Source organism: Rhamphochromis longiceps, linkage group LG12, assembly GCF_057381845.1.
Source record: "Rhamphochromis longiceps isolate RC_006_pf linkage group LG12, R_longiceps_female_GT1.1, whole genome shotgun sequence".
NCBI classification, from domain to species: domain Eukaryota; kingdom Metazoa; phylum Chordata; class Actinopteri; order Cichliformes; family Cichlidae; genus Rhamphochromis; species Rhamphochromis longiceps.
This window is the reverse complement of record NC_140568.1, coordinates 37649040-37671143: the sequence shown is the minus strand read 5'-3', so window position 1 is coordinate 37671143 and position 22104 is coordinate 37649040. Positions and strand designations below refer to the sequence as shown.

At 40.3% G+C, this 22104-nt stretch overlaps 1 protein-coding gene across 1 annotated transcript; it reads left to right on the top strand.

Moving 5' to 3' along the window:
• Positions 1–3623: 3623 nt before the first annotated feature.
• Positions 3624–20976, top strand: shoc1 (shortage in chiasmata 1). Its single transcript, XM_085426222.1, has 28 exons — positions 3624–3671; positions 3975–4050; positions 4124–4253; positions 4624–4714; positions 4795–4964; positions 5060–5222; positions 5305–5419; positions 5485–5626; positions 5718–5822; positions 5982–6111; positions 6351–6445; positions 7130–7375; positions 7979–8401; positions 12264–12449; positions 12858–13052; positions 13160–13252; positions 13678–13859; positions 13975–14047; positions 14215–14278; positions 14647–14822; positions 14907–15006; positions 16290–16401; positions 17204–17325; positions 17494–17581; positions 17769–17900; positions 18479–18628; positions 18995–19703; positions 20721–20976. Coding segments are annotated over exons 1-28 (4356 nt in total). The 5' UTR covers positions 3624–3669; the 3' UTR covers positions 20807–20976.
• The last annotated feature ends 1128 nt before the right edge of the window (positions 20977–22104 follow it).

Sequence of the window (22104 nt, the reverse complement as noted above, 5' to 3'; positions counted from 1 at the left end):
GGCAGCCTTGCCTCTGTCAGTGTGCCCCAGGGTGGCTGTGGCTACAATGTAGCTTGCCGTCACCAGTGTGAGTGGGTGGATGACTGGTTGTGTAAAGCACTTTGGGGTCCTTAGGGACTAGTAAAGGCTTTACTAGTCAGGCCGCTTAACTTACTGAGTGTTAATAATGTCTTACCGTTTGCAAAGTAAAGGAGGGGAGGAGGAGTAGGCTGTGGACCAAACCATGAGGCAGAGCCCACTTTAAAAAAATGAATTTGTTTGAACAGTTTGAATAATTAACCAATAGTATTCAGCTCATTCAGTGTTATTGTATACATTTACAACCATTCACTGAGGAGAACAATCATTTTTTTTGATGGGGAACCTTTTGATCTCACCCATAATTTCCACTTGCCTCCACTCACATGTCAACACATTTTTGCCTGGAGGCTGCTCCCTTCTGTACCTGGTTTGTTCGGTGTAACCATTTCTGTTTTCATTTTGTATTTTTGCAGTCTAGCTGAGCATTTCTTGGACATAAAAACTCAAATTCAAACTGCTTAAATAGCTCTGTTATGACCAAGAACTCTGGGGACTGAGTTGGCTTCCCACAGGGGCAGTGTCTGTCTTCTTGTCTTGTAAATAGTGAGTTATTTAACCCACATTGACTGTTGTGGCTCAGTGTGTGGTGTGGGTTTTGTGTGGGTAGAGGTGATGTGTTAAATGGGATTCAGTCCAGAACATTGAAGCAGCCCCCTTAAAGCTCCCCAGACTGAAAAAAAACTTTTAATTAAAACCTGCTGTGACACCTCTGCTCTATGTTCTACATATGGACTGTCCTCAGTTTTCCTTTATTTTTAATGACATGTTTTGGATGGACCAGTGTTCTTTTGTTAAAATGTAGAGATTTCTTCTGTCCTTTAGATGATTATTCACAGCTGCTCTATGACAGAGGGGGTTCTAGAATTCCAGTCAAAGAAAATAAACCACCAGCTCTCCTATAAAAACCACTGGATGTGATTGTTGCAGTGTGTTTGGCATCCTCATCTAATTCCTCTCCTGTCAAGCTTCTGGAGAGCAGGAGTCATCTTTTAATTCAGTGTTGGGAGCATTCTTATTCACCCAGGCATCGCCCATAAAACCCTCACACAGCCTTGACAGTCCTGTGGTCTTGTAGAGACACAACACTGAACTTCACCTGATCTAAATACATTCTCTGTTTTCTTCTCTCCACACTGTCTGGGCATGACAGATAATCTTTACCAAGTCATAAGCAATTTAACTTGTTTTCAATGTAAGGCTATGTAAATAGTTAGTTAAACTGAGTGTCATTGATAATATGGCTGCCATTTTACTTCCTAACCCAGTGATAGAGTAAGCAGGTTAATATCACTCAACTAACTAAACAAATCCTTACTTACAATATAATTAGAGGACTTAGTGAATATGAATAGGTTATGTATTTCAAAGTATGGATAAACCATAAAAGATTGTATAATAAGTACAAATAAGTTTGTTGTATAATGCAAAAGTAGTTCTAAGTAAAAGAATAAAACTAAATAGTTACATAAATGTGGCAATATTTTTATAAGTTTAAATACATATAATAACAATTAGCTATCTGGAATAAATATCCATGTAAGTAAATATAGTTATAAAGTTATAAGTATTTAATAAAAGAGCTAAAGAGTCATAAAATGTTGTGTATATTGCTGAAAAAGCTGAAGATAATGGACAAACGTTAAAACATATAATTATATACTATGATATACTATGAATAAAGTAGCTGAGACCAAACTGAGCTAAACACTGACAGTGTGACTGGATGAAAAACATCCTCTACATGAAAATAAAACATCAGAATAAGAGTTGTGTTTATGATGAATCAGTCTGACAGGCCTGTGGAGATGTCAGCTACTGTCCTGAAGTCTGCTGCAGCTGTTTGAATGTCTGTTCAGCAGCCCTGTGACACTCATGCTCCCTCTCACATCGTCATGAAGTCTCACAGTCTAATGTCTTCCTTGTTCAGGCAGCTTGTCACCACATGGAGCCACACTGCACAACACACAACCTACTGTAAGTTCAAACTATAGAAAGCTATGATATTTACTAGTTTCTATAATTATAATACAGTTGACTCTAACTAGAAATTATATAAATACTTGTGCCTTATATTAAGGTTGTTTATATTCATCTGTTTATATTGTATGTTTTAAATCATGGAAGAACATTCAGTTCATTCTGTGAATACCTGAGGCAGTAATCCAGAAATCGAGACAAACTCCAGCTCACATTTAGTGCAGTTTCATGTCAGTGTGAATTTTCTGTATGTTATCACTCCTGTGAGAAAGCACACATCGGCAGAATCTGCTGTCTTAAAGCGAAGCCTGTAAAGCATGCTGGTATTTTGTCACCTTGATGAGAAACTAGTGAACTCCAGACATAGACCTTTAAGCGTTTAATAACTTTTAGTTCATCCAATCAGGATACACAGAAGAATTACAGGGTCACAGAAGAGACAACACAAAGATAAAACTGTCAACACCCATTTTTTCTAATGAGGGGAAAGATAATAGAGAGGATGGAAACACCTCGCTGTTTGTTTCACTTTCTTTTCTTTTCTTCTCTTTCTTTTCTTTTCTGTATGATTGAAAATCATCACATGTTTGGAAAGTGAAAACCGGAGGGCCCATATCTTGTAGGCATATAGAAGAATTGGATTGGTAATTGTACTTCCTTGAATGATGTTGCTGTTGAAGAGCGCCCTCCTGTGGTGAAAAGTAGAGTGTACATGCAATTGAAAAGCAGAAAACACAGAAGCCATTTAGTTCATTATTACACTATAACTATTATTGTGTTGATTTGTATGGGAAATTGCAACCCAGTTTTTCCATATTTAATATAGAAACAATTTGCATTGTGCCACAATATGGCACATTAACACAAATACTGTGTCGGGAAAATAATGAATAAATAGCTAAGAAATATGTATTACAGTGAGCTTTATTTATGGTTATCTGTGATTTAAGTGATTAAAATCAGTCCATAGTCAACATCTTAGTTGATGTTATCCGTGGTGGACTGGCTTTATACAGGAATAAATAATGTATGACTTTTAAATTTACCTTTTATTTTGTTCAGTCCATTGGGGAATTTAAAGGGGCGTTTTGACACATAAATGTGTGTTTCTGGCATAATGAGACCTGTAGGCACTGACCCAAACTGAAATCTGGTGACATCCTGACATAGAAATGCTTCGTCACCAAGAAGAAAGGAAGGACTCGTGGACCATTGTACTGCAGAAACGAGTTCCTTACCAGACCAAAAACATTTATTCTAGCGCCTCTGATGGCCTATGTTAGGTATTAACATTGCCATCCACACAACCACAGAAAAAAACGTTGGCCAGCGTCCATTAAATATTTGTGTCCATGGGTCTATAACTTCAGTGGAGGCCTTTCCAGGATTTACAAAGAGCTTGTTGGGGTCCCAGAAATATTTTAGGTTTTCTAATTTTTTTTAGGCAAATACTATCCAGATATTTTTTTTTTCAAAGGCTGATCCTAGCTTTACTGGTCATATGCCTCAGAGCGCATGCGTGACGGTTTCACCTTTTGGTGACCTGTTAATGCATCCTGAAAAAACAATCTTGGACACTACAGCCGCGCAACACTAAAACTTAATTGCATCATGTAAGTTTGCTGTTACTGAAACACACAGTGCTCTTATTTACTTTTTTTTGTCAGCTTTCCATATTTAAAGCTTTAAATTTAGAGTAAAAATGTGTAAAAAAAAAAAAAAAAGTTACCTAGCTATAGTACGACACTTGCTAGCTAAGCAAGCTAATAAACTTGAAAGATTTCCACGTGAAAGTTATTTTTATCCGTTTACATAAATATATTTGTTTATAGCACGAGACATTAAGTTAGTTGGTGTGATGTAAGATACCGAGGTACAGACATGTTACCTGTAACTCCGCTTCTTTGTGTGCACAGGCCAGAAAAGGACAACTCTCCCCAGACTGAAGTCTTCCCTGCTATCAGATTTAAAGCTCTTGACTATGTTTTTGAGGTGAGCTTGTTCATTTTACCCGGAGTATTTCTCTAAAAGCTTGTTGTTCTGATTCTTTGTGTGTGTATTTCAGGCCAGCACCAGTCTGAAAGTCATGATGAACCTGCTGGCTCTGCCAACACCTTACCTGACAGGTGCCAGTGACCTGTATCCACATAGTGGAAAGCTGCTTGAAGACACCTACAGGAAACCGTGGGTCAGAGGTATTAAAAAAACAACAACTTAAGTTTGTAGAGCGGGGATGTAAGTGGACCAGACTAGTGAAAATCTCATTTCTGTTAGTGCAAAGAAGTTTGACTGCATATTTAATCCTAATATAAGAAAAAGATGTGCAACTTCAATAGTACATTTCAGTTTTTATATATGATAAAGAAATGCTGCCATAGTTAATGAAAGAAATCTGTCAGCATGACTCTTTGGGCTTTGTAATAAATCAACGTGTAAAATTACTAAAGTAATTTTGAAAGTACTTAAGCAATCATAAAAAACCAGTAATAGTGTGTTGATGATACAGGTAATCTTCACATGCCTGCCATATAAGTTAATTTGCTTATATATTTATTCCCTTGACAGGACAGGTGATCTCCACTTGCAGACTTAATGTCGGTGGCTCTGTCCTTGATAATCTGAGAGAAAAAAATCCACCAGTAAATTCAACAGAAAGGTTCTCCTGTTTAAAAACACAATCCATTCACTGAATTTTGTATTTGTGGAGAGATATCATAAATACTTGTTACTTTTCAGATTTGATGTGAAAGATGAGGTGGAGGTGATACCCAGCTCTAATCCTGACTCACTTCAGGATTTAGATGAAGATTTGTATGGTTCCCTTTTAAAAGACTCACAGACTGATGGTCCATGTCAGGAATCGTTTTTTAAGCAGACACCTGACGCGATCACGGATAAGAGTGAAGGTGAACCATTTCTGTATACTACAATAAAGTTGTAATTCTAATCTTCTTAAGGAAATCAGTTATGTTTAGTAAAACATGTTTGTGTTCTGTGAAAGACCTCTTCTTGCCAGAAGAGCTCATTCCAGTCGATCACCTGGCAGAGTTTAAGAGACATTTGCCTACACTGAGAGTCAAGTTGTCCAGATTGAGGATGCTTCCTGTAGCTGACCCGCTGCTGAGCTCATCAGGAAATTCCATCTCAGAAGACAACATGTTCAGGTGCATTTTAAAACCTGCAAATGAACAACCTTTGTGTGTTTATGGCCCCACTAACCATCATGTTAAACCTGTTTGATTGTAGCTGTTTCAAGCACTGTGCATCTTATGAAAAACCGGCAGATGTGGACACCACTAATGTTCAGACATGCGTAGACATTCAAGAGGAGTTTGTTAAACAGCCACTCACGAACGGAGAGGTAACTAATCCTTATAAACATGAGACTATTTGCTCAGTTTATTGTTAATAGTTTTTTCTCTGTAGTTGCTGCTGTTGCCTGCTGTAGTGGAGACTCTTCAGCTGAGCACAGAAAAGTTCACAAGGTTTTCAAACATCTACAGTCATGTGAATGTTTCCACTGAGCTGATGGACGAGGAGATTCCAGTCCTAGATGTGCTTCGAAAAGGTGACAAAGACCAAAATCCTTTAAGATGAAATAAAAAATATTTTTTTAAACACTATTAAAAGATAAACTGATATATTTGACTTTTCTTCAGCTTCCCTTTCAAATCCTTCAGTGGATATTTCCAAGTTTGATGTACCAGATGAAGCCAGTGAAGAAACCAAGATGAATGGAGGCCTGATTGAGTCAGATTTTGCAGGTACAGAGAGCTTAGATAAAAACTGTAACTTGTTGGTTATACTTTTCATCCAATAATAGAGAAATATACAGAGGCTACATCAGGCACACCATGTCTCTTCGATTGTTTGAGGTGTCTAATTCTCTTTCAATGTAAGTTTTAGTTTACTGTGTCTTTAAGGATGTGCGGTGCTTCCCACTGAAATGGAGCTGGAGTTGACTCTCAACCCGACTCCCCTGAAAAGTCAAACTGACATCTGTCTGTCCACCTCTGAGCTCAAGAAGGAAGAGATGTCTCCTTGTTGCAGAATGTGAGTAATGTCAGGTTGAGCTGCTAACTAAACAGTTCTGATAGGTTTTTTTTGTTTGTTTGTTTACTTTCACTGATTTCACATTAACTGAACAAGCATGATGCACACATAGAGATGTCATCTGTAAGTCATCTGGATTAACATTCTTATAAACTGCTACAGCATGATGAGAAAATATGAGTGATTCCCATTTTATGGTAATTGGAGAAGCTTTTGAAACAATAATGATTTTCATCTAGATCTTTGGTGTCGCCGAGAGCTCAGAAAGAGATGAAGGCGGTGCTTTGGAAGGCAGAGAAGCACCTGAACTTTGTGGTCGGCTTTCTGTTGTCAGGTAATTTTGTAATTAAAGGAAGACTCCACAAATTTTCCACATTAAATACTCAACACTGATTAACAGTGGAAAAGTGCCAAAGCCTCCACTGGCTCTTTAGAAACCACTTTGTTCACTGTGACAGTTTTGCTAAAGTGACTTTGGGGGAATCAGCAGGGGGAACAAAAGCCATTAAGTTTAAATCATATGAGTACACATTTTGTTTTTATTATGCAAAATTTGGGGTGAATCTGCTGCAGCACTTCTGACTAAGAGGACTTTAAAACTCACTGAGGTGCTGCAGTGCTTTGGCATCAATAGTTAAAAGGCTGATGTTTTTGGAGACCACAAGATGTCACTGTGGCCCCAAAACATCTTGGTCTTCAACCACCCATCTACTTAAACATTTCTGATGGGTTTGCAGCTCTAAATGGAGTCTCAAATTGGATGTAGAGACTTAAAACGTAATGTATCACAATCTAGGGACAGGGGTTGACAAAATGTGACTGTTTACCATGCAGAGAAAGTCAATTCAAATGAATGTTGCTATCATGAAAACTCTGGGGTGCATGTTTTTGTGTCATGATTGGACTTAAAGTGAGATTTTTTTTGTTTTGTTTTTTTGTTTCTAATCTATCACATTTACAGACGTACTGAACACAGAAATCTCTGAACTGTGTCACTAAATTGCTGTATTTCCTACAGAGCCTCAAATGTATGAACCAGCTGTTGACTTCCAGCCTCTGTGGGAAGCCTTAAAAGTTATCAAACTAGAGAAAGAAAGTTTCATAAGCGCTGCTGACAAACTGCAGTCCGAGATGGAGACGGAAGTCCCGCAGTTATCTTTGTGCTGCTGCTGCGACTTCACAGAGAATATGAAGTCTGATCTTCCCTCCATCAGAGAGGAAACTGGAGAAGACTTAAGTAAACTGCCACCTGAACATGTGGAGGGTGAGTGTTTTTGGTTTTTAGATGTGCATGAGTCCATGTGTAGCTGTATTAAACATATGTAGATAATTAATTACTAAGCTATCGGTTTACTGACACTTTTCCGCATCCATTTCTTGGAAGCAGCAGTCTGAGTAGAGATACCCAGACTTCACTCTCCCCAGCCACCTCCTCCATCTCTTTCAAGGACACACCAAAATGTTCCCATCTAGCTGAGAGACGTAATGTCTCCACATGTACTGGGTCTGCTTGGGCATTTGCTGGCTAAACATGCCCGAAATATCTCATCTAGGTGGTATCCTGAAAGGATTCTATGCCAGAACCTCCTCTGCTTGCTCCTTTTGATGCAGAGCAGTAATCAGTCTCAGGTGGGGCTCAGACCCCTTTAGGAATTATCCACTCTGTGGTGGTTGGTGGTTTGCATGATAGTTTTTGTCCATCACTGTTTTTTGGCAGCTCACCTGGAGCTGGTTTAAATGCCGAAATGCCAGTCAAAACCAGGTTAATTGTTTCAGGTGTTTTGGGTTTTTTTTTAGTTGAAGTGCAAAAATTATTTATATTAAGTATCATCAGATCTCATCTATTTTCCTTCTATTCTGGTTTCAGTCGACTCCTTTCTATTGAGCACCACAGCTGAAACTCTTCTCCAAAAGAAACCCACTGATGATTCATCTCTGAATGCCTCCCAGATGCCTGCATTCAACACAGTGAATAAAGATGTCAAACCAGCTCCTGTCACCACCAAATATGATATTGGTGGCAAGAAGTTTTCAGAAGTTGCAAGCTGGTCTTCAGCTCATGAAAAAGGCATCAGCAGACAAGGACATGACTGTCAGATGGAGCTGAGTGCAAAGATTTCTGAGGAGGCTGTCGCCTCCACACTGAATACTAGAGATGATGACAGAGGTTTGCTGTTGGCAAGAAATCCACCAGAGCTGGACCTTGACCCCCTGGCCACCTTCATGATGCTTAGGTCTCAGCAGATCGCTCCTGTTTCTGCATCACCTCAGAGCTCAGGCAGCACTGCAGGTACACTATGCTTACTATCTGTTCTTGCATAGTCTGAAGGTGATTTATGCTTTTGCAGCTTTATTTTCAAACATTGTTCTCTGAACTTAAGACCAGAATGTTTGTATCTATTATGTGAAAAATGTAAATGAAGTATTATAGTCAAAGTCTCCACAGGAAAACCGTGTGTAGCCACAGATCCCTACACTTCCCACAAAAGAAAACAAAACGCATCAATGCACTGTAAAGCTCTTAGATTCTTCATGTTAGATTCCTCAGTAATCATCATAATTTCTTCAGCTAATCTTTTAATCCCGATTTTCCCACCTAACTAAGATGGCGGCGCACACAGTTGCAGCAGCTCGATGTACCACTGGTCAGTGTGGTGTTTGGTTATCTTTGTACGTTTTGTGTTTTGTTTTGTGCGCGATCAGTCAAGCGAATAACATCTTCAGCAGACATGATCTTCTTAAGATCGGAGTGAGTTACCGTGTGAGCGTGACCATGGAATTTATCCACTCACACAAAATACCAGAGGAAGTAGCGAGGAGACCGGGCGCTCCTTGGATTACTATTCCGGCGGGAGGGAGACGCAGACGGCGACGAGAGAGAAGGAGGAAGCGAGGCTGCCGGGCTGGCGTGCTAACCAGGCTAAGGAGGAAGCCTTTCAAACCACCGCTCCCGAGTTTATATCTCTCGAATGTCAGATCCTTGGCGAACAAGATGGACGAACTAAGGTTACAAATAACAACGGACAATCACATCAAAAACTCATGTATTCTTCTAATCACTGAGTCCTGGCTGCATCAGTCCATCCCGGACTCTGCTATTGAGCTAGCAGGCTACACCGCACAGCGCCAGGATAGAACAAACAATTCCGGTAAGAGAAAAGGAGGGGGAATCTGTATATACGTGAATAACAGCTGGTGTACAAACACAGTGATCATAGACCGTCACTGTTCTCCGGACATAGAATATCTGACTGTCAAATGCAGGCCCATCTATCTTCCACGGGAGTTCACTGTTGTGGTAATAACAACTGTTTACATACCGCCAGATGCAAATACTAACGTGGCACTAGCGCTTTTGCACACGAACATCAACAATAAACTCAATAAATACCCTGACGCAGTGCACATTATAGCGGGTGATTTTAATCAGGTGGATTTAAAAACAGCTATCCCTAATTTCCACCAGCATGTGAAGTGTGCCACGAGAGGGGCTAACACCTTAGATAAAGTCTATTCCAACATCAAGAAGGGCTACAGGGCAAGACCCTTACCACATCTGGGCCAATCTGACCATTTATCCCTGCTCCTAATTCCTGCATATGCCCCAATCAGGAAAACTGCGTCGACCATCACTAAAACTATAACAACATGGCCAGAGGGCGCTTCTCAACAGCTACAGGACTGCTTTGACAGAACCAACTGGAATATCTTCCAACATCAAGACCTGGAAATGTTCACAAACAGTGTCCTCTGTTACATCAAACACTGTATAGACACTGTCACAGTAGACAAGCAGATCCGGGTTTACACCAACCAAAAGCCATGGATGACCCGGGAAGTCCAGCGGCTGTTAAAAGAGAGGAACAGCGCCTTCAGGTCCGGAAGCAGGGAGAGCTACAGCAGGGCTAGAGCCAACCTGAAAAAAGGCATTAAGAAGGCCAAGGCGGACTATAGGAAGAAGATCGAGAACCACCTAGAGAGTAAGAACAGCCGGCTGGTGTGGCAGGGTGTCCAGCAGCTGACAAACTACAAGTCCAAATCAGGTATGGCTGAAGGTGACCCAGCATTGGCGGAGGAGCTGAACATCTTCTTCACACGCTTTGAGGTCACTGCACCCTATGCCTCAGAGGAACAGCTACACCATACAGCCCACAGCAGCAGTACCATCATCACTCTGGAGGAGCATGAAGTGAGGCGCACCCTGCGGGCTGTTAACCCGAGGAAGGCAGCCGGCCCAGATGGCGTACCAGGACGTGTGCTGAGAGACTGCGCAGACCAGCTTGCCTATGTTTTCACCAGGATTTTTAACCAATCCCTTGAACAGTCAAACGTCCCACCCTGCCTCAAGACCTCCACCATAATACCCTTGCCCAAGAAATCTCATATCTCTAGCCTAAATGACTATAGACCAGTGGCACTAACCCCGGTGGTGATGAAGTGCTTTGAGAAACTTGTGCGTTACCACATTACAGCAGCCCTACCCAGCAGCCTTGACCCACACCAGTTTGCCTACAGAGCAAACCGATCGACAGAGGACGCCATAGCAACAGCACTCAATGTAGCATTAACACATCTGGAGAGGCAAGGAAGCTATGTGCGTATGCTCTTTGTGGATTATAGCTCGGCATTTAACACCATTCTTCCATACAAACTGGACGCCAAGCTAAAAGACCTAGGGCTTCCTCACAGCACCTGTAAGTGGATCAATAGCTTCCTCACCGACCGCAGACAGAGAGTGAGAGTGGGACGTTACACATCTCCAGCCCTAAATCTAAGCACTGGGTCGCCACAGGGCTGCGTGCTTAGTCCACTGCTCTACTCGCTTTATACACACGACTGCACCCCCGCCCACCAGAGCAACACCATTGTAAAGTTCGCAGATGACACTACTGTGGTGGGGCTCATATCTGGGGGAGATGAGTCTGCCTACAGAGATGAGGTGGAGCGGCTGTCTTCATGGTGCAAGGATAACAACCTTCTCCTAAACACGAAAAAGACCAAAGAACTCATAATTGACTACAGAAGACACAAGACAGAAATCCAACCACTAATCATCAGCGACGACTGTGTGGAGAGGGTGGCAGACTTCCGCTTCTTGGGAGTCAGCATAGAGGGAAACCTATCCTGGAGTGTGAATACCTCTGAGCTACTGAAAAAGACACAACAGAGACTGTACTTTCTGAGAGTGCTTAGGAAGAACAACATCACACAGAGACTGCTGGTGTCTTTCTACAGAGCCTCCATCGAAAGCATACTAACGTACTGCATAGGCATATGGTACGCTAGCTGCACAGTGGCTCAGAGGAAAGCACTCCAGGGAGTAATCAACGCTGCCCAAAGGACAATCGGCTGCCCTCTCCTCAAACTGAAAGACCTACACAGTTCCCGCTGCCTCAAAAGAGCCCATAACATCATAAAGGACACCTCACACCCTGGACACTCCATGTTCGAACTGCTGCCTTCAGGTAAACGGTATAGAACAACATACACAAGGACTAACAGACTCAAACACAGTTTCTACCCAATTGCAATATCATGTCTCAATGCTATTAAAAGCAGATGACTTTCATTGCCCCTGTTGTCATTTGTGCCCTTGATGTTGGAATGCTTTCAGACATGTTTTGTTGGATGCGCTAACAAATTGACTGAGTGATTGATTGTTTGAGTGATATATCAACTAGGTCGTATGTTGAGTGTCTGTATGGGGCCTTAGGCCTGGATTGCTTGGGTGTATCTACGGTATGAGTATACTGTATTTTATATGTATTTCTATCTTTTATATCCTATCATTATAGTTTTTAAGTATTTAATTATAGTTTTTAAGTATTTATCTTTTGTGATGTTGCACTGACCAGAGACATCTTTCAATTTCATTGTACCTGTGACAATGACAATAAAGAATATTCATTCATTCATTCATAAGTTTATAAACTTCTGCTCATCCAACTCACATAAAGAGGGCATTGTTTCTAAGAAGGCTCTAAAGCTCTCAGGTAAGCTGATTTTTTTTTTAATAGTTAAAAACCCTAACAGATCCAATAAATTTACCCTTGACCTGAACTTTCTTGCTATGACTCCAGATGTACGCCTGTAAAAACTAATGTAGCCTAATAAAAACATGTTTTACCTAAGCTCATCCTTTTATTTATCAGCACATGAGGTGAACCACCAAGCACTATTATCAGAGCTGCAGCCTTCTCCAGTGCAGAGTCAAACACTGGACGTGAGGCCAGGAAATTCAAACAGAGAGGAAGAACCTGCTAATCAGTGGATGGGTCAACTCAGTGGAAAATCACAGCAAAGACGGGACAGCAAAGTAGTTAAGATCAAACCTACAGGTGCGACACAAGTTATCAGAGTGAAGTAAAGTTACAAATATCCACACCTTACGTTCACATTTGAGTTTCAGTCAAGTAATTCCACACTTTTACAAATGTATCATTAGCAGCAATTTAATGGAGACCTGAAAGCCAGGCGCCTCCATAATTTTTTCATAGGGGTGGCCCTATTGGGGCTACTAAAAATATTGGGGTCACAGACCAAAAACAGAATTTCCAATATAGGTTACTTGAAAAATATGACAAAAAGAGACAGGTCTTGACAGGAGGGACCACATGGGGGGCCAGCAAAGTTTGGGAGTCAGGCTGCTTGACTGCATGTCTCATTGACCAGACTGTAGTAGGGTCTGTTTGGAAAGCATGGTGGTTCAGATGGTGTTTTAAATTAGTGTTTTAAACCCTGTGCAGACAGCCAGCAGCGAGCCTACTGTGAGCTGCTGGCCTTCGCTCAGCCTTGTCTGAGCTCTGCCAGACAGCTGGGGCTCAACTTCCCAGGGTGTGGAGACTTCAGCAGCCTGGCACCAGACCAAACTCACTTCCTTCTCAAACAACAGGAGAGGGCACTCTGCAGGGCCCCTGCACAGACTGCAGAACTGATCAAAGGTAGGAAATGCCATGTTAATGTTTTAATTTGCATGTTGTTGTATTAATGTATTAAACCTAGATTTGACAGAAGTAAATTATCTACTCCCTCTCCCACTGTGTTGCAGATCAGGAAGCGCTTTTCAACCTTGCAGCTCTGATTCATGTGCTGGTGACATTTAAGGAGCTGCTGCTGAAGTGCGACCTCAGTACGGGTTTGGGTGAGATGAACTACTGTCACACAAGCACCCAACCTTTAAAGTTTATTAAGTTAGTTCAAAATGCTGCAGTTGTAAAGGTGGGAAAAATCTAATTGTAATAAATTAAAAGTTCAAACAGTTAACTGAAAGTAAATTTTATAATTGTGCTATTTTTATTATAACGTAGTATGATATTGTTTTTACTTTCATATAAGTAACGACTTTGTCGAGCCAGTAGGAGAGAACCTGGGTAAGATACAGAAATATCCCCTGTAAATATTCTAAAACAGTACGATAGAAATTATGCAATCATGTGGGATCCCATCACTCAAAACTGGAAGCTGGAATTTCCAAAATCTTAACTTTAGTTCCAGTGTCTACACTGAGGTTTTAACCAAACAGATGCCATGTTGTGAGATTTTTAACCTGGTGTTCTTGGACAACAGAGTACCTGACAAAGGCAGCTAAGGGATGTGCAGAGCAGAGTCTGCAGCAGCTGCTGAAGAGGCTGCACATCATCCTCTACCTCACTCAGAAAAACCAGGAGTCCAGCCTCAAACTGCAGGAGCTCCAGCACCTGGTGGCTGAGTGGCTGAACAGCAGTAAAGGACAGAACAGCACAGATAAAGTCAGTATTGTGTAATCAATCATATACTTCTATAAGCTAAATATGATATTCGTTAAAGTCATAAATCCTTATGTGAAAAACACTTGATAAGAGTTGCTTATTTACCTTTGTGCAGATTCTTGTTATCGTATCAGTTCACTGTGATAGCAGCAGATCAACAATAATCAACAGCTTGAACCAGGTGACAGGTAAGCAGCTCACTGATCATTTCAGTCATTTCAGTCAAAGGTTATTAAACTAAAAAATATTCAAAGAAAAATTAAATGCTGCAAAACATGCAGAAATAAGACAAACAGGTGACTGTCATTGTGTCATAGAGTTAATTATATTTGTGGGTTTTTTGTTGTTGTTTGAGGCGCAACTGCAGTTTGTCCAGAGCAGGACAAGATAAAGCTCAATGGTGCAAGTGTAGTCAGCAGGTAAAAGTGTATCATAATTCATTCATCTAGGCCTGTGTGATACATTGGTATATAGAGATATGAAGTCATATATAATTACATGATATTGTAGAGACACAATAAAGCTGTGCTTGAGGTCCCATCCCCTGCTTTCCAAGTTTTTTTTTTTTAATTAACATACATTCTTTATTTTATTTTATTGTTTCTGAAAGATTTGAAAAGCGTATTTTCAGTTTCAAATGGTAAATAATATCTATTTTATTATTTTATATTTTGGCAATAGCAAAATGTATACATCTCATAGCTATATTTTCAGATTAGGAGCCATTCATCACACTGTCTTGAGTATAAGTAAACACATTGTTGTCACACCTCTATCCTTTTTACAGCATGCATGATAGTGTGTGCGTGGTGGTGTATGAACAGGATATTGGCCCCGACTTCCCTTGGACCTGTTTCTCTCTAGTCGTGGAGTACGACCATCCGGGCCAGTCTCCATGGTCTGCAATCTGTAGGGAGAGGAGCATCAGCCACCTAACATTCAACACCACCGTCTCTGATGCAGGTCAGCTGCCACCAAATTCCACGTATTCATATTATTGTTGATATGTTCGCTTAAATGCTTTTAAATGTGCTTGTTTCCCTAAAGAGAATATCTTGTGGTGCCTGGAGGACAACGTGCCGTATGTGTTGTTTGTGATGGAGGGACTTATTAACTATCCGCTGCTACTGCAAATGCTTGAGTCAGAGTGAGTTTTCCTCCTCATCCAGACAAGTAAAAACAACTGTGTTCAAGTATCGAGTATTATGACCAGCCTTTACATCAGAATAATTTTTAAATGTTTTACATCTGAGTAGCTGAGATGAAAAAATAGTAAAAATAACTAACATCAGGTTACATATCACATAATCTAATATAAGAAGTTTTAATTTAAAGTTAAACAGAAAACTACAGCCAGATTTTAATAACAGTTAATGCAGAGTAGTATGTAAGCGCATGAATGAAAAAGGAACAGTGCATCATGGCAAAGCCCCATCAGCCTAAATCCATTGTAGGGTAATTAACCCTTTAAGACCTACCATAGAACCAAGTCCGCCAGAGCTTATCTTTATATTTTTACACGCAGTAGTGCCATTTTTGAGAGCATTTCAAGTTGCTATACATCAATACAACCGTTATAGCCCAAATTGTAATAATATGTATGCATTAAGTCCATAGTAACTACATAAATTGCAAAAAAATGCAATAAACTACAAAAAATTGAAAATTGTTTTTGGTTTTTTACATATATTTCTAGTTAAAGAAATTTAAGAGGTTTATCCCTCACAACTGTAAATACAAAAAAGTTGCACAAAATAGTTTCCAACAACAGGAAATTAAATTCATAGTCATAGTCAATTTTTATATACTGCAGGAAAAATGAAAATAAATATTATAATCCAAATTTTTGCAAAGCTATATGTGGAAGGAAACCATGACCCAGGGCAAGCTGATGGCATAAGATGTAAGTACAACTCCTCCGGTTTCATATGCAAAAAAAATTATTGCGGTAGCTTACGTGGTTCCGGTTCTACAGGGATTTAAAAATAGTTCAGCAAAACGGAACGTGCCTGCTCCAACCGGTTTTAAAGGGTTAAAGGAGGACTCAGAGTCACCTGATCAAGCCTATAACTATATGCTTTAAGCCTAATCTTGAAAGTAGGAGCTGGCCCCACGGAAAAATGAAGACTCTGCCTCCAATTGTACTTTTAAATATCCTTGTAAGTAAGCCTGCAGTCTGAGTGCTGTTGTAGTCATCACAGAGTTTACTCATATCATGGATGGAGGAAACTTATTTTCTAGTTCTGCTGTATCACTTTTGACATTTTAACAGATAATTATAACTCTGACAGCTAAAAATCAATCAATCATTATGCTGCCTCTGCCTTGGACTTTCCTGACCTTCAGACAGCATTTTTTTTAGCATTTTTACCTGACCTCCCAGTCCTGACGAGCACTGTTTGATCATTTGGTGAAACATGTCTGTCACAGGTTTAATGTGATGGTGCTGGAGAGGAGCCACTGTCCCTCCCTGAAGAGGCTCGGAGGGATCCACAATTACACTCTCATCACAGTGGATGAAAGCACCGCCATCGTAATTCAGGTATCAGGAAACACATAAACACTTCATCTTTGTGAGGAAACTTCACGTAATACGGTGGTAGCTGTAAATTTTAAAGCACATCTAATAACAGTAGACTCCACAAATGTGGGAAAGGAAACATTTTTCTTTACACATCTCAGGCTCTTCATGGTTTGTAAATGTCTGTGATAAAATAAAAATCCGATGTCTGACAGTGTCTTTAAGGGAACTGGTAACATGTGTTTCACTTAGGTATGGAAGCTTTTTTCTAATGCTGAGAAAAAATGTACATGGAATTTAAACTGGTAAGTTATTGTGATGAAATTTTTGAGATACTTAACTCAAAATTTTGAGTTTTTAAGTTGAAATTTCAACATGCATAACTCAAATTTTTGACTTACAGACAAAATCAGTGATAAAAGTGTGCTTCCATACTTAGTTTTATGGTTTCAGCTTTTTAAACATCTTGGTTTTAGCCAATTTGTTTTAGATCCCACTCTCACCACTTGACGACCATCTTGATACACTTCTGGGCAGTTATTTTGAAGCATTATGTAACTTTCATTTCAGTCCAATCAGTCCTCATAAAGACAATATACACAGTTAGACTTGTTATGGGGGCGGATTTCCTCTGCGTTTAGTCCCAATGCTCTAATGAGTCTCTTAAGTGAAAATGCTGACCAATAAACTCTGCAACTACTTAAAGAAAAACACACACTTTTTTGCTGTGTGTGTGTGTGTGTGTGTGTGTGTGTGTGTGTGTGTGTGTGTGTGTGTGTGTGTGTGTGTGTGTGTGTGTGTGTGTGTGTGTGTGTGTGTGTAGGAGCAGGATGAACTATGTCAAGAGCGAGCCAGTGAGGGAGTGGTGATGAGGCTGACTGCTCTCTCTCTTCAGTACAGCTGCTGCTGGCTCATCCTTCATTGTCCAGAAGGTCAGGGAGGAAGGTGGGTGTCCACATATACTTAACCCTACACCCTCACTTGGAGAGTGTATTTAACTTTGAACCAAGTATTGACCCTAAAACCTGATGATTTTGTCTTCCAAAAGAGTCCTTATTTATCTCCCCTAAACAGTAGTAGTATATGAGAAGGCTTGATTTTGTGTGTGTGCAGATTTTCCAGTGAGGCCTTCAGCAACTTGGTGCTAGTCTATTCATCTCTGGTGCTATTGAGAATGAAGTCTGAGGATTTGGATGTGAAGGTAGAACATAAGTGGTGCCCCTCTCTGTAACAGATCATTATTATGATTATCATCTTCATTCAAGTCAAATTAATATCCTTTCAGGATATTGAAGACATTTCACCAATATTTTAAACAAAAAGACCAAAAGTAATAAAAAAGAATAAACAACAGTAGGATACAGGCATTTCTGTACATCGTCTTGCAGGTGCTGTTAGTGTCAGATGTATTGGAAATGGCAAAGTCCATCAGTCAGATCTGCTTCCACAGCCTGATGTCCAGTGACAGAGACCCTGTCAGCTTCTTGAACAGAGACTGGCTGACTGTGATGCCCTCACAGGTGAAACTCATATCCCCAAATCAAAGCTATTCATACAGAAAGGTCTAGAATAAATTGCACTGTTTTCAGTGATGAATTAAAGCAGTGTTTTGACTCTATTCTTAAGAGCATGTGGATACATTTTTTTTCTATGGTTAATTATAAGCTGGTCCAGTTGTAATCAAGAGGGATAACTGGACAGCATACAGTTAGAAAATACAGGTTCTGTGTAGATTTGTTTTTGTATTTCTGTAGTCACATTGCAGAAAACAGTGGTTGGAGACCAAGATATTTTATTATTAACTGTGATAATTAATACTGATAAATCAGGGGAAAATGCCATCTACATAGACAGAAATTCACAGTAAACAGAATTTTTTTTCATTAACTACTTATACTGAGAGACCAGTCAGGACCTCATAGGTTTGAAACAGAAATTATTCCATAAATGGTTGTGAAGTTTCAAAGAGACAAAAACTAAATGCACCTTTTACAACTGTCTTATGTCTGCTGTGTGATTTTATTTTTTTATGAATCAAAATCTATTACATGTCTTGTCATTGATTGCATTTCTTTTTTTTCCCATTTGCTTCCTCCAGGAAGAAGAATGTTTGTCACAGTTCCCTTGCATTAACCCCCTGGTTGGACAGCTGATGCTGAGCAGAGTGCCATCCTTTGAGTGGCTCCTGGGGGCCTCATTGTGTCAGCTGAAGGAGCTGCTTCCTGAGGTGCCACATAAAGTGCTAAAGGTGATCATGTGCTGTAAATATGTTTGTATTTGGAACACTTGTTTTACAAAAGCTTATTACTTTACACAGAAGTACAAATTACAAATAAAAATAAACAGAGTTCCGGGCGCCGGTTTAGCTCAATGCGTTGAGCAGGTGACCATATGCCATACGGCTAAGAGCAGCCGACCCGGGTTTGAGTCCGACCCGCGGCCCTTTGCTGCATGTCTTCCCCTCTCTCTGCCCCCGCTTTCCTGTCCTTTCTTCACTGTGTCTATCAAATAAAGCTGAAAAAGTCCCCAAAATATTTAGAAAATAAATGCATAAAAAAACCGAGTTGTTAAGAAATTAAATTTGATTTTTTCCCTCCTTCTCTTCCGAGTTTAGCTCTTCAGTGACACGACCTCCCTGTATCCACTGGCAGCAGATCCAAAAGACCGTCAAACTTTGACCACTGAGACAAACCAACAAAGCAGCCCACAGACTCACACTGGGGATTATGAATGCATGAAGTCCCCCCATCCAGACCTTCTCTGTAGCAACCAGAACACCAGCTTCCTGTTCGAGATTCCACAGGAGAGCTTCTACCCAATATTCGAGGATGGCAACTCAGATTTCAAACTTGACCTGAGTGATACTTTTGGCAGTTCAGATGTTTGTTTCCAGGGAAGCTGGAACATCAATGATCCATGGAGAGAGGATGGGAAGATCTCTGGCTGGAGGAGCATAGCTGGAGCAGTGGGGAGGGTTGTTGAAAGATCAGTCAATGAGTGGACACGCAAGACTCCGGTAAACGATTACACCACTTCTTCACACCCTGCTGACAGCCCACTCAAACTGGACTCTACCTTCAGTTACAGTACCAACCTGCAGCAGCCAGCCAGCCCCCAAACGTCCACATACCCTACACTCTACAAGGACTTTAATCCTCCCAGTCAGCACATCACCTACAGTCTTAGCACACCTACAGGTATCCTGTGGGGTCATGATCACGTTGGGGGAGGGATGACATCACTTTCAGCCAACTACGGCTCCAGATGCTGGGCAGGACAGGAGAGGAAGAGGAACAGAGAGGCTGCAGGCTTGATTGGATCAGGTGAAAAATAGAAATAGAAGCTGTTCAGGTCTCTAGCACAATACTAGCTGTTGACACAACCTTTGATTCTATACTTACGTTGCCATGGTTCCCTGTAGTTTTTGTGGAAGATGTCTATGTCTGTAAATACTCATCAAAATCTCTCTGAGCAGCAGTAAAACTGAAAAGTGCAACACAAGTCGCAAATGGAGACCATTTGCCTTCAGAGTAAAAGTTGTTTCAAAAAGGTGGAGCTTTTACTTTGAAAGTGAATGTAGTTTGTATAGTTGACCATTCACAAGTTTACAATGGCAGGAAAATGCAACAAAGTATAAAGTACATTGTGCATTCTACACCATGGTCCTCAAACTTGCACAGAGAACAAACAACTTTTATTGTCTGGCATACTAACCTGAATTTTATGCTGGTGATGTGAGCTGAGTCACTTTTACTTCAAGAGTCAATAGTTTCCAAGCCTGAAGACAGCACATCAGGTGAGGAGCAAGACGAGGAGCATGCTCAGAATCTTTTTTTTTTTTAACCTTTTTTGTTGTTGTTGCTTTACAACTAAAGCAACAACAAAAAAAGTCCACTATATACAGAAAAACAAGACCCCTCTAAATCATGACAAACTATGGCAACGTTCATAATGCCGTGCTACTCCCGGTGAGACTGTCAGCGTGGAGTTCTGCTGTGACATCCCCAAGTCTCTGAGAATAAACATTCAGCAATTTTAACTTTCTCGATTTTCCTCCCAGGTCCTTTATCTACATCTTATAATTAAAAATTTAGTTGACTAGTCACACGAGAACCAGCAAACAAGTATAAGTGCGCATAACAGGAGTTGTGTTGGGTGATCTAATTTATAGATCCCATGTTCAGAGCTGCACGAGAAAATGATCCTGAACAGAGTTTGTGGTTGGAAATGCACATTATAGTCTCCTTTTTCTTATTTTGCAGGTAAACGTTTAGGTGCTAACATAGCCCATTTGTTCTTACTTTATTTTTTTTGTTGTTGTTTTTTTTTTACATTTGCAGTGTTGTCACCATCGAAGAAGGGAAGGCTGAGCTATGAGAGGGTGCCCGGCAGAGGTGATGGACAGACGAGGCTTAGATTGTTTTAGAAAAGAATGGGAGAAGGAATAAAAAATATTAAAATGCATTAAAACATTAAAAGTTCAGTCATGGCATAGTTTGCGGTGGGGGGGTTTTCTTCTCAGATTACATTTTTAGTTTTTCACCTAAAAGTCTACATTTTAAATGTTTATAAGCAATTGTGATTTTCTGAATTCCTTTTTTGTCACCGAAAATACTGTTAATGTTTAAAAAAGGAGGAACAGTTAATTTTATTAAAGTTCAAAGCAATATCATATGATTTTTGTATTATTTCAATCTAAACTATTGTTTATTGTATAAATTTGTTTTGCACTTTTTCATATTATAGTATTAACTATTTTAAGCTGTTTTACAGGACACGCTGCTCCTTTTCTATTTATAATTATCTATTTGTAATTTATCAAAATTCAAAATTTGTTTGATGATTTTTTTGTAAGTGTCCCTGAAGTTTCCCAGGCTGGTATAGAAACAGACAATGATTAGTACTAATAACATGGTAGCATTTTAAATTGATTAACGCCTTAAATCTGCTTACAACTACATTATAATGTGTTATAAATGATTATATGTTTAAATACTGCTAAGTAACAAGGAGAAGGTGTTGGCAGGTTCTTCTTACAAAACAAGATTAAGCATAATTATAATTATCTGCACATGTTTGCTGTGCCCCCTCCCCATACTGAGCATGCTCAATTGAGGAAAAACAAATTGTGATTTATGGCTGGAGGAATGGGATGGAGGGTGTTTCCCAGTTAACCTGATAAAGTCTCTTTTTAGCAGCTCCAATGGCGGGGCTTCTTTTTTTATATATATAATTTAGTGAAGCAATCCCCTTATCATGCTCTCTCAGCATGTGGAGAGAGTGCTTATCTTCACGAGCCAGCAGAGTGAAGCCAGCTCCCTCAGGAATGATCCCCAGACAAAGACGACCCCAGGGACATCGACTCCAAGCCTCCCTGCCTCTGGACAGCCATATCAAGCACTGACTACCACCATCAATAACCCACCACTTTCTTTTTTTTTTTTTTAAATGTATCCCTCTCCCTACGTGTCCGTCTCCCTGGCTGCTGCCTGCTTAGAAGCAGTGGACAAACAAAGAGAGAAATGGTTTGTTTTTTTTAATGGCACAGGAACAAAAGCAGTCAGCAGGGTGGTCAAAGGAGTCCCCCTATGAAGGCGAGGCAAACAGTAGCCTAATGGTGCAGTAATGGTCCCTGACTACACTGGAGCCCTGCACTGAATGGGACAGGAGATATATTGTGGGAAGGAGCAGGCTGTTTAAACCAAAGCATCCTTTAGTCTGGCT